The following is a 24,754-nucleotide window of genomic DNA, read 5'->3' as shown; positions in this document are numbered from 1 at the left end:
GTCTGATTGTCAAACTATAATTTCAGAGGGCTCCTTCATAGGCCACCCGCACATGTTTATCCACTTGCAAGATATTTCCAGCTTCCAAATAGTGGTGATTGGAAAGAGACATCTTTTTCACAAAACACCAAAAAGTTTAATGTCAAATTTGGCTACTGTCAGTAGGGCAGAATTTATGCGTCCACTGCTGTTGCCGTGCGTTTCGGTGCCGGCCACTCATCTCTGCCTTGGCAAAATGTCAATGTTCTCGTTGAACCACATCGTATTTGAGTGTAGGCTATACCATTATTTTTCAAGTTCATTCGTTCATTTGTCATGTCTCTAACATGCAGCAATCATAAAAAGTTGTGTAATAGCCTAGAGTTTTTGTGAATGGCTCATGTCTCACCCTGCTCTATCTGCTACATCATTTATGTTGGTGGAGCGTCACAGCGATGCTAACAGAGGGGCCGCTGGGAATGAACATGCAAAATATTTTGTACCCCTGCCTTATCACAGGGCGACATCAGTGCTCACCTAAAAAGCCCACGTGCCACTGGTTGAGAGCAATTGTAATGGTTTTTGGGCAGAATTTTTCACCCCTATGTGTAGTTAAAAGACAATTCTGAGTGTGAACAGCTCATTTACATTTTCAGGCAAGTGATCCAATCTTCAGGTAACCAAAAAAATACTCCTGACTTGCCCGATGGGCAGGTGCCTTTCAGGCATTAATGTAAATCCCTGATGTGCATGAAGCACGTGACCTACAACCTGGGTCGTCTTTGGGTCGTCTCCATGTCTGGCTTCACCATGCAGTGCACACATTGAGAATAAATAGTAGTGGGCAAAAACATCCATCATTCTGTATGAACAAGGCATTTGAGAATGCAATCCTTGTCACAGCTCATCATCTCTCATAATACATCATGATCATAGCTCGATCTACCATCAGTGTCCAATAACTAGGCACTCAGTCAATGTTCCAATGTTTGTAGTTCAATGTTAGATGAGCAATCAGCATCCCATTACTACACAGCATAATAGGCATCCCATAACTAGTCATCAATCAATGTTCAAATAGTTCGGTCACAGACATGACATAAACACCTTCCCTAAATGTACACTTTAAAACATTTCACTTGGAAAAGTCCGTGAGCTTTGATATGGCTGTAATTAAAATTGGGTAATTGTTCAGCTGACATGGAATACTCCATCAACCCAATGATTTCTGCTCAATGTAAAACAATTTTGAACTTAAATATTGAAGTTTGCCTTTGCAACACAGAGAGAGCTGAGTTGATCAAACAAGAGAGTATAATTTGCTGAGACTGACAACTTTACAAATCTAGTTTGGCTGAAAATACATGTCTCATTAACATATTTCCCAGTGTGCTACCACTGAAATAACAGCCAAGTCTTGTCAATGTTGATATCCCTGTAGGGTTGTGATTCATTGAGGTTAAATGAAAAGCAACAGATTTGGTTTCCCTCCCTGTTTCGGCAGCCTCCCTGAATCTCCATCCAACACTCTAAAATGTAGATGACTGTCTTTAGCAAATTCTCTTCTTACCAGTGATAAACAAATTATTCACCAGATTTGTCAGTTGTGTTAGATCTGATCAAATGCCACTTGTCAAAACAACAGGGTTCGTGGCGCATATGCAGTTGATGATGTGTTAGTTCAAAAAATACAAGTAATCTGAGTACATTAGCTTTTCAATGGATCACAAACTGTTTCTGCATATTGACTAGTGATTTTTTTTTTGTACTATAAATGGAACTAACAGAAATCGTGAAAACGGGTTTGCCCTGTCTAGAATAGTGAGATTGTTGTATCTGTTTATCTGGTCTGTGGTTACTCAGAACAGGTTTCATAGAAGCCACAGTCTTGTCGTGCCTGGAGAAATAGTTATAACATTCCATTCCATTTCAACATGATACTGATACAAGAGATTGACAAAACAGCGTTGCGTTTCCCTTTAAGTTGCAGCAGTATCAGTTAGGTAGCAGGGCAGTAGCAGGGCAGTAGCAGGGCAGTAGCAGTTAGGTAGTGGGGCAGTAGTAGTTAGGTAGCAAGGCAGTAGCAGTTAGGTAGTGGGGCAGTAGCAGTTAGGTAGTGGGGCAGTAGTAGTTAGGTAGCAAGGCAGTAGTAGTTATGTAACAAGGCAGTAGTAGTTAGGTAGCAGGGCAGTAGCAGTTAGGTAGTGGGGCAGTAGTAGTTAGGTAGCAGGGCAGTAGCAGTTAGGTAGCAGGTCAGTAGCAGTTAGGTAGCATGGCAGTAGCAAGGCAGTAGCAGTTAAGTAGTGGGGCAGTAGCAGTTAGGTAGCAAGGCAGTAGTAGTTAGGTAGCAGGGCAGTAGCAGTTAGGTAGTGGGGCAGTAGCAGTTAGGTATCAAGGCAGTAGTAGTTAGGTAGCAGGGCAGTAGCAGTTAGGTAGTGGGGCAGTAGTAGTTAGGTATCAGGGCAGTAGCAGTTAGGTAGCAGGTCAGTAGCAGTTGGGTAGCAGAGCAGTAGCAGTTAGGTAGCAGGGCAGTAGCAAGGCAGTAGAAGTTAGGTAGTGGGGCAGTAGTAGTTAGGTAGCAAGGCAGTAGTAGTTAGGTAGTGGGGCAGTAGCAGTTAGGTAGTGGGGCAGTAGCAGTTACGTAGCAAGGCAGTAGTAGTTAGGTAGCAGGACAGTAGCAGTTAGGTAGTGGGGCAGTAGTAGTTAGGTAGCAGGGCAGTAGCAGTTAGGTAGCAGGTAAGTAGCAGTTAGGTAGCAGGGCAGTAGCAAGGCAGTAGCAGTTAAGTAGTGGGGCAGTAGCAGTTAGGTAGCAAGGCAGTAGTAGTTAGGTAGCAGGGCAGTAGCAGTTAAGTAGTGGGGCAGTAGCAGTTAGGTAGCAAGGCAGTAGTAGTTAGGTAGCAGAGCAGTAGCAGTTAGGTAGTGGGGCAGTAGCAGTTAGGTATCAAGGCAGTAGTAGTTAGGTAGCAGGGGCAGTAGCAGTTAGGTAGTGGGGCAGTAGTAGTTAGGTATCAGGGCAGTAGCAGTTAGGTAGCAGGTCAGTAGCAGTTGGGTAGCAGAGCAGTAGCAGTTAGGTAGCAGGGCAGTAGCAAGGCAGTAGCAGTTAGGTAGTGGGGCAGTAGTAGTTAGGTAGCAAGGCAGTAGTAGTTAGGTAGTGGGGCAGTAGCAGTTAGGTAGTGGGGCAGTAGCAGTTAGGTAGCAAGGCAGTAGTAGTTAGGTAGCAGGACAGTAGCAGTTAGGTAGTGGGGCAGTAGTAGTTAGGTAGCAGGGCAGTAGCAGTTAGGTAGCAGGTAAGTAGCAGTTAGGTAGCAGGGCAGTAGCAAGGCAGTAGCAGTTAAGTAGTGGGGCAGTAGCAGTTAGGTAGCAAGGCAGTAGTAGTTAGGTAGCAGGGCAGTAGCAGTTAGGTAGTGGGGCAGTAGTAGTTAGGTAGCAGGGCAGTAGCAGTTAGGTAGCAGGTCAGTAGCAGTTAGGTAGCAGGGCAGTAGCAAGGCAGTAGCAGTTAAGTAGTGGGGCAGTAGCAGTTAGGTAGCAAGGCAGTAGTAGTTAGGAAGCAGGGCAGTAGCAGTTAGGTAGTGGGGCAGTAGTAGTTAGGTAGCAGGGCAGTAGCAGTTAGGTAGCAGGGCAGTAGCAAGGCAGTAGCAGTTAGGTAGTGGGGCAGTAGTAGTTAGGTAGCAAGGCAGTAGTAGTTAGGTGGCAGGGCAGTAGCAGTTAGGTAGTGGGGCAGTAGTAGTTAGGTAGCAAGGCAGTAGTAGTTAGGTGGCAGGGCAGTAGCAGTTAGGTAGTGGGGCAGTAGCAGTTAGGTAGCAAGGCAGTAGTAGTTAGGTAGCAAGGCAGTAGCAGTTAGGTAGTGGGGCAGTAGCAGTTAGGTAGCAAGGCAGTAGTAGTTAGGTAGCAGGGCAGTAGCAGTTAGGTAGTGGGGCAGTAGTAGTTAGGTAGCAAGGCAGTAGTAGTTAGGTAGCAGGGCAGTAGCAGTTAGGTAGTGGGGCAGTAGCAGTTAGGTAGCAAGGCAGTAGTAGTTAGGTAGCAGGGCAGTAGCAGTTAGGTAGTGGGGCAGTAGTAGTTAGGTAGCAGGGCAGTAGCAGTTAGGTAGCAGGTCAGTAGCAGTTAGGTAGCAGAGCAGTAGCAGTTAGGTAGCAGGGCAGTAGCAAGGCAGTAGCAGTTAGGTAGCGGGGCAGTAGCAGTTAGGTAGCGGGGCAGTAGCAGTTAGGTTGCAGGGAAGTAGCAGTTAGGTAGTGGGGCAGTAGCAGTTAGGTAGTGGGGCAGTAGCAGTTAGGTAGTGGGGCAGTAGCAGTTAGGTAGCGGGGCAGTAGCAGTTAGGTAGCGGGGCAGTAGCAGTTAGGTAGCGGGGCAGTAGCAGTTAGGTAGCAGGGCAGTAGCAGTTAGGTAGTGGGGCAGTAGCAGTTAGGTAGCGGGGCAGTAGCAGTTAGGTAGTGGGGCAGTAGCAGTTAGGTAGCGGGGCAGTAGCAGTTAGGTAGCGGGGCAGTAGCAGGTAGGTAGTGGGGCAGTAGCAGTTAGGTAGCGGGGCAGTAGCAGTTAGGTAGTGGGGCAGTAGCAGTTAGGTAGTGGGGCAGTAGCAGTTAGGTAGCGGGGCAGTAGCAGTTAGGTAGCGGGGCAGTAGCAGTTAGGTAGCGGGGCAGTAGCAGTTAGGTAGCTGGGCAGTAGCAGTTAGGTAGCGGGGTAGTAGCAGGTATGTGGCAGGGCAGTAGCAGTTAGGTAGTGGGGCAGTAGCAGTTAGGTGGCGGGGCAGTAGCAGTTAGGTAGCAGGGCAGTAGCAGTTAGGTAGTGGGGCAGTAGCAGTTAGGTAGCGGGGCAGTAGCAGTTAGGTAGTGGGGCAGCAGCAGTTAGGTAGCGGGGCAGTAGCAGTTAGGTAGTGGGGCAGTAGCAGTTAGGTAGTGGGGCAGCAGCAGTTAGGTAGCAGGGCAGTAGCAGTTAGGTAGTGGGGCAGTAGCAGTTCGGTAGCGGGGCAGTAGCAGTTAGGTAGTGGGGCAGTAGCAGTTAGGTGGCGGGGGAGTAGCAGTTAGGTAGCAGGGCAGTAGCAGTTAGGTAGCTGGGCAGTAGCAGTTAGGTAGCGGGGCAGTAGCAGTTAGGTGGCAGGGCAGTAGCAGTTAGGTAGTGGGGCAGTAGCAGTTAGGTGGCGGGGCAGTAGCAGTTAGGTAGCAGTTAGGTAGTGGGGCAGTAGCAGTTAGGTAGCGGGGCAGTAGCAGTTAGGTAGTGGGGCAGTAGCAGTTAGGTAGCGGGGCAGTAGCAGTTAGGTAGAGGGGGTGCAGCAGTTAGGTAGCAGGGCAGTAGCAGTTAGGAAGTGGGGCAGCAGCGGTTACGAAGTTAATCATTAGTGAGGAACCAGAAAAGCCTGTCTCGGTCCAGCCTCCCATCAATTCTTTGTTATACAGGTGGAACAGGAAGCCATCATTGCTTTTAAAGCAATGTGCAGGGCTATTAAAGTGCAAAGCCCTGCAAGGGGACGATTGAAGTCTGGTGTAAAATCTCAATTTATACTGTAGATCTACAGAGACATTATGAGAGCTACTGCAGCCGTCCTATTGGTCCTCTGTCTCCTGGTCATCAGTCACGGTAAATTACCATCATCTGAAACATGCTTGATCAACTTGGAATTGATCGAGATTCTATTGGTGCAATCTACCCATATGTCTTTGTCTCTATAGCCTGGGACTGTCAGGAGCTAGTGGAGATCAAGAATCTGATGCAGATTGATGTAGCCCTTGCAAGTGGTTGCAACAGACACAATTAAAATGTCCTATTTCCCGGTAGATGAGAAATGGGTCTGCCTGTCTGGTTCCCTGAAGCATATCACTGTAGGACCAGCAGGGATCTGGGGTATCAACAAGGCAGACTTAATCTACAAGTATGTGGCCGGTAACTGGGTGCAAGCTGCAGGTTAGTGGAGAGCATTACTAAATATTTATCCAGAGGACACCTGATTCCACAAACACACATATTTTTGTCCTCCCACTAGCCGGAATCAACTTCTTGCACATCTAGACAACCAATACATACAGTGCCTTGCGAAAGTATTTGGCCCCCTTGAACTTTGCGACCTTTTGCCACATTTCAGGCTTCAAACATAAAGATATAAAACTGTATTTTTTTGTGAAGAATCAACAACAAGTGGGACACAATCATGAAGTGGAACGACATTTATTGGATATTTCAAACTTTTTTAACAAATCAAAAACTGAAAAATTGGGCGTGCAAAATTATTCAGCCCCTTTACTTTCAGTGCAGCAAACTCTCTCCAGAAGTTCAGTGAGGATCTCTGAATGATCCAATGTTGACCTAAATGACTAATGATGATAAATACAATCCACCTGTGTGTAATCAAGTCTCCGTATAAATGCACCTGCACTGTGATAGTCTCAGAGGTCCGTTAAAAGCGCAGACAGCATCATGAAGAACAAGGAACACACCAGGCAGGTCCGAGATACTGTTGTGAAGAAGTTTAAAGCCGGATTTGGATACAAAAAGATTTCCCAAGCTTTAAACATCCCAAGGAGCACTGTGCAAGCGATAATATTGAAATGGAAGGAGTATCAGACCACTGCAAATCTACCAAGACCTGGCCGTCCCTCTAAACTTTCAGCTCATACAAGGAGAAGACTGATCAGAGATGCAGCCAAGAGGCCCATGATCACTCTGGATGAACTGCAGAGATCTACAGCTGAGGTGGGAGACTCTGTCCATAGGACAACAAACAAATGGAAGAGTGGCAAGAAGAAAGCAATTTCTTAAAGATATCCATAAAAAGTGTAGTTTAAAGTTTGCCACAAGCCACCTGGGAGACACACCAAACATATGGAAGAAGGTGCTCTGGTCAGATGAAACCAAAATTGAACTTTTTGGCAACAATGCAAAACTTTATGTTTGGCGTAAAAGCAACACAGCTCATCACCCTGAACACACCATCCCCACTGTCAAACATGGTGGTGGCAGCATCATGGTTTGGGCCTGCTTTTCTTCAGCAGGGACAGGGAAGATGGTTAAAATTGATGGGAAGATGGATGGAGCCAAATACAGTACCATTCTGGAAGAAAACCTGATGGAGTCTGCAACAGACCTGAGACTGGGATGGAGATTTGTCTTCCAACAAGACAATGATCCAAAACATAAAGCAAAATCTACAATGGAATGGTTAAAAAATAAACATATCCAGGTGTTAGAATGGCCAAGTCAAAGTCCAGACCTGAATCCAATCGAGAATCTGTGGAAAGAACTGAAAACTGCTGTTCACAAATGCTCTCCATCCAACCTCACTGAGCTCGAGCTGTTTTGCAAGGAGGAATGGGAAAAAATTTCAATCTCTCGATGTGCAAAACTGATAGAGACATACCCCAAGCGACTTACAGCTGTAATCGCAGCAAAAGGTGGCGCTACAAAGTATTAATTTAAGGGGGCTGAATAATTTTGCACGCCCAATTTTTCCGTTTTTGATTTGTTAAAAAAGTTTGAAATATCCAATAAATGTCGTTCCACTTCATGATTATCTCCCACTTGTTGTTGATTCTTCACAAACAAATACAGTTTTATATCTTTATGTTTGAAGCCTGAAATGTGGCAAAAGGTCGCAAAGTTCAAGGGGGCCGAATACTTTCGCAAGGCACTGTACCTGCTGCTAGTCAAGAACTTGTTTGGTTCCTCTCACCTTTGTGATCTGTTCCTTCTCACTCCATCTGACCTGTGACCTGGGCCGAATTCCTCTCTCCTCCTTAATCCACGCCTGTCCTCCCTTATCTGTGACTGAAACCAGACATTTGCCCTGTGCTTCCCCCCTTAGGATCCATGAGATTCAACAATAACATGTTTGGACAGAATGTAATCTTTCTTCATTCCCATGTCTCAGTCAACAACTTTCCAAACACCTACAGTACCAGTCAAAAGTTAGGACACATCTACTCATTCAAGGGTTTTTCTTTAGTTTAACTATTTTCTACATTGTAGAATAATAGTGAAGACATCAAAACTGTGAAATACCACATATGGAATTGTGTAATTACCAAAAAAGTGTTAAACAAATCAAAATATATTTAATATTTTAGATTCTTCAAAGTAGTATCACATAGTGATCCAAGATGGCAACCCGCCTCACCCAATGTGATACGCTATTTTTTTTAGACCTTACAGCTAGAACCTCCATCAGAAGCTAGCCATCAGATGCTAATCAGCTAATTAGCTACTAGCTAGTTAGTCATTGTTAGCCATGGCTAGCGGCCTTTACCTCTAGCTCAGACACCAGCCGCTTTTACCTTGGATAATACCCGCCAGTCTGCTCAGTGCGATATCAACCCTGAGAATATTGGACTGCTTTTCTCCACCATTACTCCAGATTACTCCATTACTGGACCATTACTCCAGATCACCACAGCTAGCTAGCTGCTACCGACTGGCCCAGCCCCGAAGCTAGCCTTTGAGCCAGGCCCATCTCCCGGCCTGCCCAGTGGACCCTATGATCACTCGGCTACACAACTGATGCCCCCCAGACTCTTCACTAGCATGACTAGAAGTCACTACATCGCTGGATTCCTGCCATAAGCTCTGAACCTTTGCATCGGATCATCGCAACTAGCTAGCTTCTACCGAGTGGCTATAGTGGCTAACACCCTTGTCCCGAAGCTAGCACCAGTTAGCCCCGAGCCAGGGGCATCTCCCGGCTAACAAACAAAATTACTCCAGCTAAAATACCTCTTTTGCCAATTGGCCTGGACCCTTTGTCGACACGGAGCCCCGCCGATCCATCACGTCTGGTCTGCCGACATCCGATGTTCCCTCAACCGGCCCTTGTCGGACATCGGTGAAGACGCTTCTGCTAGCCCTGGTCTGCTAACCTTTATGAGCGCTGTGTCTCCCGCTTGCTAGCGTAGTAACGACTTCCCTGTTTCATTTATTGCTGTTCACTGGACCCTATGATGCCTGGCTCCATAGCTGATGCCTGCTGGACTGTTCATTAATCACGGTACTCCATTTTGTTTGTTTTGTTTACCTGTCGGCCCCAGACTTCGAACTCAGGCCCTGTGTGTAGTTAACTGACCCTCTCTGCCCATTCATCGCCATTTTACCTGTTGTTGTTGTCTTAGCTGATTAGCTGTTGCTGTCTTACCCGTTGTTGTCTTAGCTAGCTCTCCCAATCAACACATGTGATTGCTTTATGCCTCGCTTTATGTCTCTCTCTAATGTCAATATGGCTTGTATACTGTTGTTTTAGGGTAGTTATCATTGTTTTATTTTACTGCGGAGCCCCTAGCCCCACTCAACATGCCTCAGATACCGCTTTTCCCCCCACAAATGGGGTGACCTCAACTAGCATATCTAGCACCTCCAGAGATGCAACCTCTCTTATTGTCACTCAATGCCTAGGTTTAGCTCCACGGTACCCGCAACCTACCAAACCCCTGTCTGTACATTATGCCCTGAATCTTTTCTACCATTCCGAGAAATCTGCTCCTTTTATTCTCTGTCCCCAACGCAATAGACGACCAGATTTGATAGCCTTTAGCTGTAAATCAAATCAAATGTATTTATATAGCCCTTAGATCCGCTGATATCTCAAAGTGCTGTGCAGATACCCAGCCTAAAACCCCAAACAGCAAGCAATGCAGGTGTAGAAGCACGGTGGCTAGGAAAAACTCCCTACAAAGGCCAAAACCTAGGAAGAAACCTAGAGAGGAACCAGGCTATGTGGGGTGGCCAGTCCTCTTCTGGCTGTGCCGGGTGGAGATTATAACAGAACATGGCCAAGATGTTCAAATGTTCATAAATGACCAGCATGGTCGAATAATAATAAGGCAGAACAGTTGAAACTGGAGCAGCAGCACGGCCAGGTGAACTGGGGAAGGCAAGGAGTCATCATGTCAGGTAGTCCTGGGGCATGGTCCTAGGGCTCAGGTCCTCCGAGAGAGAGAAAGAGAGAAAGAGAGAATTAGAGAGAGCACACTTAAATTCACACAGGACACCGAATAGGACAGGAGAAGTACTCCAGATATAACAAACTGACCCTAGCCCCCCGACACATAAACTACTGCAGCATAAATACTGGAGGCTGAGACAGGAGGGGTCAGGAGACACTGTGGCCCCATCCGAGGACACCCCGAACAGGGCCAAACAGGAAGGATATAACCCCACCCACTTTTCCAAAGCACAGCCCCCACACCACTAGAGGGATATCTTCAACCACCAATTTACCATCCTGAGACAAGGCTGAGTATAGCCCACAAAGATCTCTGCCACGGCACAACCCAAGGGGGGGCGCCAACCAAGACAGGATGACCACATCAGTGAATCAATCAGAGAGCCCCAGTAAGCCAGTGACTCAGCCCCTGTAATAGGGTTAGAGGCAGAGAATCCCAGTGGAAAGAGGGGAACCGGCCAGGCAGAGACAGCAAGGGCGGTTCGTTGCTCCAGAGCCTTTCCGTTCACCTTCCCACTCCTGGGCCAGACTACACTCAATCATATGACCCACTGAAGAGATGAGTCTTCAGTAAAGACTTAAAGGTTGAGACCGAGTTTGCGTCTCTGACATGAGTAGGCAGACCGTTCCATAAAAATGGAGCTCTATAGGAGAAAGCCCTGCCTCCAGCTGTTTGCTTAGAAATTCTAGGGACAATTAGGAGGCCTGCGTCTTGTGACCTTAGCGTACGTGTAGGTATGTACGGCAGGACCAAATCAGAGTGATAGGTAGGAGCAAGCCCATGTAATGCTTTGTAGGTTAGCAGTAAAACCTTGAAATCAGCCCTTGTTTTGACAGGAAGCCAGTGTAGGGAGGCTAGCACTGGAGTAATATGATCAAATTTTTTGGTTCAAAAAGTCAGGATTCTAGCAGCCGTATTTAGCACTAACTGAAGTTTATTTAGTGCTTTATCCGGGTAGCCGGAAAGTAGAGCATTGCAGTAGTCTAACCTAGAAGTGACAAAAGCATGGATTCATTTTTCTGCATCATTTTTGGACAGAAAGTTTCTGATTTTTGCAATGTTACGTAGATGGAAAAAAGCTGTCCTTGAAATGGTCTTGATATGTTCTTCAAAAGAGAGATCAGGGTCCAGAGTAACGCCGAGGTCCTTCACAGTTTTATTTGAGACGACTGTACAACCATTAAGGGCAATTTTGGGGCTTCACCATGTTTCATTGAAATGTACAGCTGTGTGTCATCCACATAGCAGTGAAAGTTAACATTATGTTTTCGAATGACATCCCCAAGAGGTAAAATATATAGTGAAAACAATAGTGGTCCTAAAACGGAACCTTGAGGAACACCGAAATTTACAGTTGATTTGTCAGAGGACAAACCATTCACAGAGACAAACTGATATCTTTCTGACAGATAAGATCTAAACCAGGCCAGAACTTATCCGTGTAGACCAATTTGGGTTTCCAATCTCTCCAAAAGAATGTGGTGATCGATGGTATCAAAAGCAGCACTAAGGTCTAGGAGCACGAGGACAGATGCAGAGCCTCGGTCTGATGCCATTAAAAGGTCATTTAACACCTTCACAAGTGCAGTCTCAGTGCTATGATGGGGTCTAAAACCAGACTGAAGCATTTCGTATACATTGTTTGTCTTCAGGAAGGCAGTGAGTTGCTGCGCAACAGCCTTTTCTAAAATTTTTGAGAGGAATGGAAGATTCGATATAGGCTGATAGTTTTTTATATTTTCTGGGTCAAGGTTTGGCTTTTTCAAGAGAGGCTTTCTTACTGCCACTTTTAGTGAGTTTGGTACACATCCGGTGGATAGAGAGCCGTTTATTATGTTCAACATAGGAAGGCCAAGCACAGGAAGCAGCTCTTTCAGTAGTTTAGTTGGAATAGGGTCCAGTATGCAGCTTGAAGGTTTAGAGGCCATGATTATTTTCATCATTGTGTCAAGAGATATAGTACTAAAACACTTGAGCATCTCTCTTGACCCTAGGTCCTGGCAGAGTTGTGCAGACTCAGGACAACTGAGCTTTGAAGGAATACGCAGATTTAAAGAGGAGTCCGTAATTTGCTTTCTAATAATCATGATCTTTTCCTCAAAGAAGTTCATGAATTTATCACTGCTAAAGTGAAAGCCATCCTCTCTTGGGGAATGCTGCTTTTTAGTTAGCTTTGAGACAGTATCAAAAAGGAATTTCGGATTGTTCTTATTTTCAATTAAGTTAGAAAAATAGGATGATCGAGCAGCAGTAAGGGTTCTTCGGTACTGCACGGTACTGTCTTTCCAAGCTAGTCGGAAGACTTCCAGTTTGGTGTAGCAGCAGTAAGAGCTCTTCGATACTGCACGGTACTGTCTTTCCAAGCTAGTTGGAAGACTTCCAGTTTGGTGTAGCAGCAGTAAGAGTTCTTCGATACTGCACGGTACTGTCTTTCCAAGCTAGTCGGAAGACTTCCAGTTTGGTGTAGCAGTAGTGAGAGCTCTTCGATACGGCACGGTACTGTCTTTCCAAGCTAGTCGGAAGACTTCCAGTTTGGTGTAGCAGTAGTGAGAGCTCTTCGATACGGCACGGTACTGTCTTTCCAAGCTAGTCGGAAGACTTCCAGTTTGGTGTAGCAGCAGTAAGAGCTCTTCGATACTGCATGGTACTGTCTTTCCAAGCTAGTCGGAAGACTTCCAGTTTGGTGTAGCAGCAGTGAGAGCTCTTCGATACTGCACAGTACTGTCTTTCCAAGCTAGTCGGAATACTTCCAGTTTGGTGTGGCGCCATTTCCGTTCCAATTTTCTGGAAGCTTGCTTCAGAGCTCGGGTATTTTCTGTGTACCAGGGAGCTAGTTTCTTATGAGAAATGTTTTTAGTTTTTAGGGGTGCAACTGCATCTAGGGTATTGCGCAAGGTTAAATTGAGTTCTTCAGTTAGGTGGTTAACTGATTTTTGTCCTCTGGCGTCCTTGGGTAGACAGAGGGAATCTGGAAGGACATCAAGGAATCTTTGTGTTGTCTGTGAATTTATAGCACGACTTTTGATGTTCCTTGGTTGGGGTCTGAGCAGATTAATTGTTGCAAATTGAAAACCCTAGTCATTGGCGACTCCATTACCCACGGTATTAAACGTAAAAAGAATTATCCAGCGATCATACACTGTTTACCAGGGGGTAGGGCAACCGACGTAAAGGCTCATCTGGAAAGGGTGCTGGCTAAGTCTAAAACGGGCGTGTGTAGAGAGTATAGGGATATTGTTATCCACGTCTGACCCAGAAAATATTAAAAACTATCGGCCTATATCATTCGGCCTAGGACCATGCCTCAGGACAACCTGGCATGATGACTCCTTGCTGTCCCCAGTCCACCTGGCCGTGCTGCTGCTCCAGTTTCAACTGTTCTGCCTGCGGCTATGGAACCCTGACCTGTTCACTGGCCGTGCTACCTGCCCCAGACCTGCTGTTTCAACTCTCAAGAGACAGCAGGACCGGTAGAGATACTCTCAATGATCGGCTATGAAAAGCCAACTGACATTTACTCCTGAGGTGCTGACCTGTTGCACCCTCGACAACTACTGTGATTATTATTATTTGACCATGCTTGTCATTTATGAACATTTGAACATCTTGGCCATGTTCTGTGTGATTAACGGGGCTGAGCTACAACAGTATTTGTGAGACCAGGGCGGATCCTGAAAACGGTTCTTCTCACAAAAATGTTTTAAAGTCTGAATGTAATTATTTGAGCTACAAATAATTACTGCTTTATTTTTCATGAAATAAACTTCTCTCTGAGTTGTGTGCTTGTCTTGATTGTGTACAGCTTTATTTTACAGCAGTCTTACCCTGTACCTACCCTCTAAGCAGGGCCGGCCCGCTCATTAGGCAGGATTATGCGGCTGTCTATGCAGGCACATGGCGAGGGCGGAATTTTTTTAGCTAAACTGACCAAGACCCACCTTCAACAACAACCCACGTCATTCTGCCCAAAAACCATGACAATTTCTCTCAACCAGTGGCATATGGGCTTTTAAGGGGAGCGCTGATGCCGCCCTGTGATAAGGCAGGGGTACAAAATATTTTGCTTGTTCATTCCCAGCGGCACCTCTGTTAGCATCGCTGTGACGCTCCACCAACATAAATGATGTAGCAGATAGAGCCAGGGTGAGACATGAGCCATTCACAAAAACTCTAGGCTATTACACAACTTTTTATGATTACTGCATGTTAGAGACATGACAAATGAACGAATGAACTTGAAAAATAATGGTATAGCCTACACTCAAATACGATGTGGTTCAACGAGAACATTGACATTTGCCAAGGCAGAGATGATTGGCCGGCACCGAAACGCACGGCAACAGCAGTGGACGCATAAATTCTGCCCTACTGACAGTAGCCAAATTTGACATTAAACTTTTTGGTGTTTTGTGAAAAAGATGTCTCTTTCCAATCACCACTATTTGGAAGCTGGAAATATCTTGCAAGTGGATAAACATGTGCGGGTGGCCTATGAAGGAGCCCTTTGAAATTATAGTTTGACAATCAGATGAAAAAATATTGATTTGTTGTGTTTATTCCACAGTAAAAGGTAACATATTTAAACATTTAAGTTAAATAAACTATATTTTTGACTAGGCCCACAGAGATCCTTAGGGACTGTATATGTAATTCTATGATTAAGCCCATAAAAAATGTTGGTTCACGCGCTTGATTCCGTACCTGGATATAGTATATGGTAGAAATAGTATGTAGCCTTTTCTGTAGTCTACAGGCAGGAGATAAAATGTATGACACAACAGCCTGTTTTACAAACGGTGGGCCAGCACATTATTTACAAAATCCTTTGATGGCCTACATGGTACTCTACACCCCAGTGAGCACGGGCCGACGCCAATGTCCTCTGTACGTTTTTTTTTGGTCCTGTTGGACCTGATGTTCTTTTTTTGGTGTTTCACAATGGTAGGCTTACCATATAGATGGCCATTCATAAAATGCTGTTTGAAGCAACACTTTAGGCTACACCCCAGTAAACACAGATAAATGCAGACACCTTTTGGACATCTTTTTTTGTTCCTGTCTGGACCGGCCTTGATTTCTATATCCACGGAAGTTGGTTTTTAGTCCGGTCCAAACCTAAAAAGGACGTCAAAACACGTTATACCGTAGCTTTGATTGGACTGATCATGTTCAACATCATACTTTCAAAATGTTAGCTAGCACGCTAGCTAGCTAGGAAAGCAGTCCTCATTATGAATCACATTGCCAATGTACTGGGAAATCCTTTTCAATCCTTATCATATGAAGATACATTATAAATAAAACATCTCTGTGCTCATCGGCCATTGGACATAAACATTACACAAGTCAGAAATCACAAATTCAACAATGAGTGGTTTGGAAGGAATCGGTGGCTAACTGCAAGTGCCGCAAAGCAACCACTATTTTGCTTCCCCTGCCTGCTATTCGGTGGAGAGGGTGTGTGGTCCAAGTCTGGGTTTAAGGATGGAAAACATCTGTCTGAAAGGGTCTCATTATCAAGCTTAAAAGGATAAACATTCACATGCAACACTATGGGATAGAAAAGGTTGAAATCATTGGTCATGCATCAATCCAGCATGACTTCATCCAGAGAATGCCAGACTTTGATGACCAAGTTTGATAATGACAAAATTTGCCCACAAGAGGGACTGCCACACCACCTTCCTTATGTAAACTGACGGTGGTGCACCTATAGCCAATAGCCAGTTTTAGAGAACTGTCATTATTGAATATTGTAAGAGCTTTTATTGTTTGCTTCTTTGGCCCTGTTATTTATCTTACTATTCTGACTTGGTGTATAGGGGGAATACAGTAAGAACGGCCCATTCTGTTTCTGTCCATTTCAAAAGGGCTGAAACAATTAGTCATATCAACTGATTCAATTTAAACTCGCTGATTAATGTCATAATCAGAATGCTTGCTTCCCTCTTATCCACAACTTTTTCCCTTATACTGTATTTTGTACATCTCAATTGTTATATTGCATATATATTGCATATTCATTATTTTAGGTCATGTTGGAATTATGCATTTAATTGTTTTGCTTACTTTGTGTATTATAATTAGCTCAGGTGTTTTTCTCCATGTAATTCCAGTTGATTTTGCGAGGTTTGTTTTGTTTGCTCAATGCGCTGTCTGTGAGTCGGTGTATTTCACATAAAAGTGAATCCTCGTGATTGTATTTTCCTTCCTTTTTAGACCACAAATGCTAATAAAATATTTCAAATTTCAGGCTAACTCTCTCTCTCTCTCTCTCTCTCTCAATGTGTGTCTGTGGTGATTTAATGAAGAGTAAAGTTTAGGCCTCAACACATTGCTGAATTTATCTGAAATAACATCTGAATTTCTGTCGGTGTCCATTTTGAAAGTACTAAAGGAATAGGCCTACCTCGTCGCAGCTCGTTTGCTAATGATCAGAACAAACATTGTGAATTTACTGAACATAAATGTAATAATGTTTGTGTATGGTTCAAAAGTCTAAACTCATGTCGGCATATGTTATTATTGAAGGAGAATGTGATTCTTATCGAGTTACACAAATCACAAGGAATCCGTAGAAACCATATTTATTTAAGCAAGTCTGCCATATCAGCTGTTTTTATAAAATGCAGTGAATTAGGCCGAATGAACTGTATTGCTGCCAGACGATGCTCAGCCTGGTCTCATAAACGTAAGTCTGGGACACTCAAATTAGTATGATATGTTAGGTTTGGTTTGACATATGATAACTAAAGTCTGGGTGGATGGGTGGGCGTATAACGCGTTTGAATCTCATCACGGCTAGCTTTAGCAATTTAGCTAATTAACAACTTCAACTACTTACTATTTATTAGGTACTTCACAACTACTTAATATGTTAACTAACCTTAAACCTTTTAGCTAACCCTTCCCCTAACCTTAACCCTTTAACCTAACTCCTAAACGTAATCCCTAACCTAGCCTATCTAACATTAGCCAGCTAGCTAACGTTAGCCACCTAAACAGAATATGTAACATATTGTAAGTTTTGCAAGTTCGTAACATATAATACAAATTATAATTTGTAACATATCGTATGAAAATGGTAATGGACATTCACAAATGAATACATCCCATTCGAAATGTAACATATCATACTAAATAGTGGTCTCGGATTTACGTACAGAATAATACTAATTACTCTGAGACCAGGTTGCCAGGCTCCGCTGATAGTCAGGTGTATTGGTGGTAAGGATTGGTGCAGAAAGGAAAGCTCTGCTGTCTGGATAGCTTTATGTGGGCCCTAACAGTATGTGGGCACTGTCTGTCACCCTTATACTGCAATTAATGGATTGTTTAATGCAGTGGTGTAATGTACTTCAATGTACTACCGGTACTTAAGTCATTTTTTTGGTATCTGTACTTTACTTTACTATTTATATTTTTGCCAACTTGTACTTTTACTTCACTACATTCCTAAAAAAAACAATGTACGTTTTACTCCATACATTTTCCCTTGCACCCAAAAGTAAATGGTTCGATTCACACCCTTATCAGAGAACATCCCTTGTCATTGTCACAACTTCCACCGAAGGTGGCTCCTCTTCCTGTTCGGGAGGTGCTCGGTGGTCGTCGATGCCGGCCTACTAGCTTCCACCAATACATTTTTTCTTTTTTGTTTGTGTCTGTCTGTTTCTGACACCTGTGTTCTATTGAGTTAATTTATGTGGGTTTATTAACCTCGTTGCCTGCTGTTATTTTGTGCGGGAATATGTCTGTGTTTCCAAATAAATATTTTACTATTTGGACCTCAGTGCTCTCCTGCTCCTGACTCTTGCACCTACCTCGTCCTAGTGAGGCACCTTACAGTCATCCCTACTGCCTCTGATCTGGTCAAATCACTAAAGAGTGTTAGGGTATTCCCCTAGCGATCCGTCAATTTTTTTTATTGTGCCATCTGGTTTACTTAAAATAAGGAATTTTTACTTTTACTTTTGATACTTATCTATATTTGAGCAATTCCATTTACTTTTAGTACTTAAGTATATTTCAAACCAAATACTTTTCGACTTTTAATCAAGTAGTATTTTACTTGGTGACTTTCACTTTTACTTGAGTCGTTTCCTATTAAGGTATCTTGACTTTTACTCAAGTATGACAATGAAGTACTTTTTCCACCACTGGTTTAATGTTGTGTTGTGTAGTGGCTTTGCTGGAATGCATCTCAAACAATTTGTTGAGTTTGCCCCACTAAGATGTACATGCTAAAATCATCACTGGCAGAGCAACTAAAATCCCCCTGTTCAATATGAAAACAAAGAAACACGGAAATTACAATAGCTTCAAACTGAATGCTTTATTTTTGTGCGAAATGATTATATAATGAGATAATAAGCATTAAAAAGGATTCCATCCATCTCTATGAATAACCTCTGAAGCAAGATCATTAAGATCAGTGATTACTATTGACAGAGATAAAGTACTGAAAAGTATAGTTAGTTAGTAGTAGGTTTTAGAATGAAGGATTCTTATGAACTGATGTTGGGCATTCTCAAGCAGAAGGCTGTTCCAGAAAGAGAGATCGATGAGTTAGCAAGTGAACTTTAGACAGATCCCGAACGGCATTCAGACGCAGAGGAGAGGCTAAGGTGTGCACACCATGGTGACTCCAGACTTGGAGACCACCCAAAGACGGCCCAGGTCATAGGTCACGTGGCCCATGCGCATGCACATAGGGACATTGCTCCATCCGGTGCCCTCTGGTTTACTGGCTGTGATGCCGTCTCTGTGTTGAAGAAAGGGGTTCATGTTTTTAAGCTTATCCATTTCTTTAACTACATCCATTTTTGGACTGTAATAATTGAATATAGCCATAGATTTTTGAAGAATATAACTTCTTCCTCTTGAGCTTTATTCAACCACATCAGAAGCTAAAATGTAAGCTTTTACTCAATTGTTTGTAAACAATGTTATTGTAAACAAACAATGTATAGCTTTAAAAAACATGTTATATAACATGTTTTTTTTTTAAACAAATAATTGATCTGTCTTTGCATCCGTAGCTCCATGTATGAATTTGAGAGTGATTACATTTCTCTAACTATATTCCTGAGCTGTTTACCAAAACAAGTGGTGGGGTGTCTGGGAAGTTGTTGTTTTTATCCCAAACTGTAGCTTTACAGGACATCCCACTCTTACATACTTTATCGTACAATGTCTACACATGTCTTTATAAGTCCTATAAGTTTAGATCTGATTATATTAGACTGATTTTATTCATGTATCTACAGTATTTTAGTTGTTGTGTAAAGAGCTTCACAAAGCATGTACAGTAAGGATAATAATTATAATTAAAGGTATACCATTATTAGACACATAGTTCAGTAGTAACCTTACCTGGTATAAACTTGGCCTGCAGAGTTGACCCCAAAGACACCACCATCAGTTGCCACCTCAATCATGGAAAGCTTGCCGCCAATGTGACTCCACCCGTTGTTTTGACAGTCTTGATTCAGCTGGAAACAAACAGATTCAATCAGTGTTTTAGGACAATTACAACAGATATAATATGAAACAGATTTAAAATAACTGACACTCTCCATCCTCTACTACTCTGCTCCAGCTCTCACACTCTTTCCCAGATCTTACACTCATTAAGAAGATATCATCATTCTTGTTGACTGCCCAGCAGCCAAAGGGTCCACAGCTGTAGTACTTCACAGCTCCTGGCAATCCTGTCCATGGAAGAGGTGAGCCTGGACCCTTGTAGCCAACTGTGGCACTACGTGTCAGACAGAATGGAGTATCGTCCATGTTGGCCCCCACAATAAACTGTTCACCTCCAGCATCCAACTGTTTCAGAAGGCCTGAAGACCACAAAGAGAGACAGACAGACGGACAAGCAAACAAGGAGCACAAATCTGTGAGTACTGCCAAATGACATACAAGTTACAATTTAAAATGTTTTCAACACCCTGATGGTATCAGGAAAGCTAAGAAGCAGGTGTCCTCTGGATAAATATTGGGTAATTCTCTCCACTAACCTGCAGCTTGCACCCAGTTACCGGCCACATACTTGTAGATTGCATAGTCCTTGTTGACACCCCAGATCCCTGCTGGTCCTACAGTGATATGCTTCAGGGAACCAGGCAGGCGGATCCATTCATCACCTACCAGGTAGTAGGGGATTTGACTTGTGTCTGTTGCAACCACTTGCCCCAGTCCTGCATCGATCTGCATCAGATTCTTGATGTTTACTACCTCCTGACAGTCCCATGCTATGGAGACAAAGACATGAGTCGAGCACACAGACAACAAGTAGGATGACATTATGGAGCGAACTTGATGATCAATTTCAAGTTGATCAAGCATGTTTCAGATGATGGTAACTTACCATGACTGATGGTCAGGAGACAGAGGACCAATAGGACGGCTGCAGTGACTCTCATGATGTCTCTGTAGATTTACAGTATACGTTTGGTTGTACACCAGACTTCAATTGTCCCCTTGCAAGACTTTGAGCTTTTATAGCCTTTCACCAATGATGGCTTCCTGTTCCACCTGTTTAACAAAGACTTGAGGGTGTCCGGTGTCCGTCAGAGAGAAGGGTTGTGTTATTGCCACCTGATGACAAAGATCATTCCTTTGTTCTTCTCATGTTTTCTGTGTTTACATTGTAATATGCATTTGCCATGTTTACATTTTGAAATACAGTGCCTATAGAAAGTCCACACCCAACTTGGATTTCTTCACATAGTATTTACAAAGGTTACAAAGTTTATATGCGTCGAATACAACAAGTCCTTAACCAACAATGCAGTTGAAGTAAATAAGTATTAAGTAAAAAATTGATGTGTAAAAAAATCAAATAATAAATAAATAAAAATAGAGCAGCAGTAAAATAACAGTAGCGAGTCGAGGGGGTACCGGTACAGTGTCAATGTGTGTGTGTGTGTGTGTGGGGGGGGGGGCACAGGTTAGTCGAGGTAATTGAGGTGGCAGTCCGACGGATGAATCTGGGTTTGGCGGATGCCAAGTGAACGCTACCTGCCAGAATGCATATTGCCAACTATAAAGTTTGCTGGGGGAGAAATAATGGTCTTGGGATGGTTTTTGTGGTTTAGGCTAGGCCACACTAGGTCCTATAGTTTGTGTAAAGATGTTGTGGATCATGGCAAGACCGCAATTTGCAAGTGTTGCCATAGATTTTCAAGCAGACTTAACTCAAAACTGTAACTTGGCCACTCAGGAACATTCACTGTCTTCTTGGTAACTGTCACGCCCTGACCTTAGTTATCTTTGTTTTCTTTATTATTTGGTTAGGTCAGATTGTGACAATGGTGGTTTGTTTAGTTTTTGTATTGTCTAGGGTTTTTGTATGTCTATGGGTTGTCTAGTCTAGGTGTTTATATGTCTAAGGTTGCCTAGATTTGTTCTCAATCAGAGGCAGCTGTTTATCGTTGTCTCTGATTGGGGACCATATTTAGGTAGCCATATTCCTTGGGTATTTTGTAGGTTGTTATTCTATGTTTAGTTGCCTGTTCTGCACTAGCCATATTGCCTCACGTTTTGTTGTTTAGTTCTGTTCAGTGTTCTCTCTTTAATTAAAGAGTTATGTTCACTTACCACGCTGCGCCTTGGTCTCCTCATTTTGACGACCGTGACAGTAACCAATCAGTGTAGATTTGTCTTAGTCCTGTTGAAAGGTGAATTCCTCTCCCAGTGGCTGGTGTGAAGCAGACTGATTAGGTTGTCCTCTAGGATTTTTCCTGTACTTAGCTTCATCCTGTTTCTTTTCATCCTGAAAAATTCCCCAGTCTTTGCCAATGTCAAGCATACCCATACCATGATGCAGCCACCACCATGCTTTAATAAGGAGGCAGTTACTCAGTGATGTGTTGTTGGATTTTCCCCAAACATAAGGCTTTGCATTTAGGCCAAAACGTGTATTCCATTGCTGTGTTCAGTTTGTTGCCTTGTTGCATACATATGCATGTTTTGTCATATTTTGTTCTGCACATTTTATAATTATTTTTACACTCTGTAATTCAGGTCATTATTGTGGTGTCACTACAATGTTGTTGATCCATCCTCAGTTTTCTCCCATCACAGCCATTGAACTCTAGCTGTTTTAAAATGACTAGCCAGTTTCCTTCCTGTCCTGCAGCTCAGTTCAGAAGGACCAATGTATCTTTGTTGTGTCTGGGTGGTTTAAAACATCATCCACAGCATAATTATTAATGTGACCATACTTCATTCTCTTCATTCAAAGACTCAATCATGGACACTCTTACTGACAGTTGTGGCTGCTTCACGTGATGTATTGTTGTCTCTACCTTCTTGCCCCTTGTGCTGTTGTCTGCCCAATAATGTTTGTACCATGTTTTGCGCTGCTACCATGCTGTCCTGCTGCCATGTTGTGTTGCTAACATGTTGTCATGTTGGGTTGCTGCCATGCTGTTGTTGTCTTAGGTCTCTATATAGTGTTGTGGTGTCTCTCTTATTGTGATGTGTGTTTTGTCCTACATTTGAATTACATTTTAGTTAAATGTTAAATGAAAGAGATATTCAAATTCTGATTTGTCATTGTCACCCAATTACCAATCACTACCCTCCTTTATGAGGCTTTTGTAAAGCTCCCTGGTCTGTATAGTTGAGTCTGTGCTTGAAATTCAATACTTGACTGAGGGACCTTACAGATGCTGTATGTATACAGTGGCGGTTCTAGCTTGTATGGCTCCCTTGGCAAACCTCCCCTTCAATGCCCCCCCCCAAGAAACACCATACTGCACTAACTAATTTTTATTCAGACATTTGGAACAACAAATAAATAATCATTTAACATTTAAAACTATACATTTCAAAAAGAAGTAGCAAAGACCAATAGAAACTAATTGTAGTGTATAAATACTAATCAGAGACTTGAATTGTTACACTATTAACCTATTACTAACAAACAACACAAATTAAACTAAATTGCACAAATCCTGTATCACACAAATACATACATAGAATAACACACTTATAAAGAAGAGATCCTGATTATTATTCAAACAAGAAACACACAAACTAAATGTCACCACTAATTGCATTAGTACTGTACAAAGTTAGAGGTGCTCTATTTGATAGATTCCCCAACTCCCCCTACCTCGGGCTACCAGTGGGGAGACCGGAGGTCAACCCCCCTCCCATCTCATACTTCTGAGAGGTTTACCTTCCCAGGCAGTAGCCTGCCTAGCTCACAAACTAGAATCAGTGAACCCACTCCGACAAAATTAATTGACTCACAGTCCCACACGGTGTCATTGACACTTTATCAACTTTGTAAGGTCCTGGGTGTCGTGAGGGTGAAATCAGGCGCAGGAAAGCAGAGAGTTCAATAAAGTGCTTCCATAATGCACAAACGGTGAACCACGGCCACCCCACTTTCGGGTGCTCAAACAAAATGCCCCAGACACAGGGAACGAAAACAGTCTAGCACTAAATACACGAACACGTACATCTTTTTTTAAATTTTTAATTTATTTCACCTTTATTTAACAGGCAGGCCAGTTGAGAACAAGCCTCATTTGCAACTCGACCTGGCCAAGATAAAGCATAGCAGTGTGAGCAGACAACACAGAGTTAGGCACATGGAATAAACAATTAACAAGTCAATAAACAGCTTTATTTTTCAAAGGGGGAGATAAACTTACTTGATTGTGTGCAACAGGTTTATTTGAGCAGTCTTACCCTGAATACCTACCCTCCAATTTTGCAGCTCATTAGGCAGGATTATAAATGATCATGGATGGTCATGTACAGGGCGGCATTTTCTGAGCTAATCTGACCAAGACCCACCTTCAACAACAACCCATAAAACCTCACATAATTCTGCCCAAAAACCATGACAATTTCTCTCAACCAGTGGCATATGGGCTTTTTAGGTGAGCACTGATGTCGCCCTGTGATAAGGCAGGGTTACAAAATATTTTGCTTGTTCATTCCCAGCGGCCCCTCTGTTGGCATCGCTGTGACTCTCCACCAACATAAATGATGTAGCAGATAGAGCCAGGGTGAGACATGAGCCATTCACAAAAACTCTAGGCTATTACACAACTTCTTATGATTACTGCATGTTAGAGACATGACAAATGAACGAATGAACTTGAAAAATAATGGAATAGCCTACACTCAAATACGATGTGGTTCAACGAGAACATTGACATTTTGCCAAGGCAGAGATGATTGGCCGGCACCGAAACGCACGGCAACAGCAGTGGACGCATAAATTCTGCCCTACTGACAGTAGCCAAATTTGACATTAAACTTTTTGGTGTTTTGTGAAAAGATGTCTCTTTCCAATCACCACTATTTGGAAGCTGGAAATATCTTGCAAGTGGATAAACATGTGCGGGTGGCCTATGAAGGAGCCCTTTGAAATTATAGTTTGACAATCAGATGAAAAAAATATTGATTTATGTTTATGTTTATGCCACATTAAAATGTAACATATTTAAACATATAACTTAAATAGAAAAAATATTTTTGACTAGGCCCACAGAGATCCTTAGGGACTGTATATGTAATTCTATGATTAAGCCCATCATAAAAAATGTTGGTTCACACGCTTTTGATCCCGTACCTGGATATAGTATATGGTAGAAATAGTATGATTCGACTAGCCTTTTCTGTAGCCTACAGGCAGGAGATAAAATGTATGAACAGACCAATTTGGGTCTCCAATCTCTCCAAAAGAATGTGGTGATCGATTGTTTCAAAAGCAGCAGTAAGGACTAGGAGCACGAGGACAGATCCAGAGCCTCGGTCTGATGCCATTAAAAGGTCCTTTACCACCTTCACAAGTGCAGTCTCAGTGCTATGATGGGGTCTAAAATCAGACT

General features: G+C 43.1%; 2 protein-coding genes across 5 annotated transcripts in view; one reads left to right on the top strand and one right to left on the bottom strand.

Annotated features, from left to right (window-relative positions):
• Positions 1 to 24,754, top strand: part of LOC112247326 (kazrin-like) — a 355,810-nt gene that overhangs the window by 103,743 nt on the left and 227,313 nt on the right. The gene's annotated exons all lie outside the window — the stretch shown is intronic.
• On the bottom strand, positions 18,039 to 20,335 carry LOC121847921 (fish-egg lectin-like). Its single transcript, XM_042331351.1, has 5 exons — positions 20,266 to 20,335; positions 19,916 to 20,149; positions 19,521 to 19,738; positions 19,269 to 19,387; positions 18,039 to 18,657 (listed from the first exon to the last, which is right to left on the bottom strand). Exons 1-5 carry the CDS (start codon positions 20,318 to 20,320, stop codon positions 18,516 to 18,518), a joined length of 768 nt encoding a protein of 255 aa, XP_042187285.1. The 5' UTR covers positions 20,321 to 20,335; the 3' UTR covers positions 18,039 to 18,515.

The sequence above is a fragment of the Oncorhynchus tshawytscha genome, linkage group LG02 (assembly GCF_018296145.1).
Source record: "Oncorhynchus tshawytscha isolate Ot180627B linkage group LG02, Otsh_v2.0, whole genome shotgun sequence".
NCBI lineage: Eukaryota > Metazoa > Chordata > Actinopteri > Salmoniformes > Salmonidae > Oncorhynchus > Oncorhynchus tshawytscha.
The sequence above is the reverse complement of the archived record's forward strand: the minus strand, read 5'-3'. Positions and strand labels throughout refer to the sequence as shown.

Bases quoted from the DNA above. Each gene is read 5' to 3' on its own strand.
- LOC121847921 (XM_042331351.1), bottom strand. From the start codon at position 20,320: ATGAGAGTCACTGCAGCCGTCCTATTGGTCCTCTGTCTCCTGACCATC. The intron at 20,150-20,265 runs GTAAGTTACCAT...TTGTCTCCATAG, and splicing joins TCTCCTGACCATCAGTCATG to CATGGGACTGTCAGGAGGTA. The intron at 19,388-19,520 runs GTAAGATCTGGG...GTTTGTTTCCAG, and splicing joins ATGATATCTTCTTAATGAGT to CTGAATCAAGACTGTCAAAA.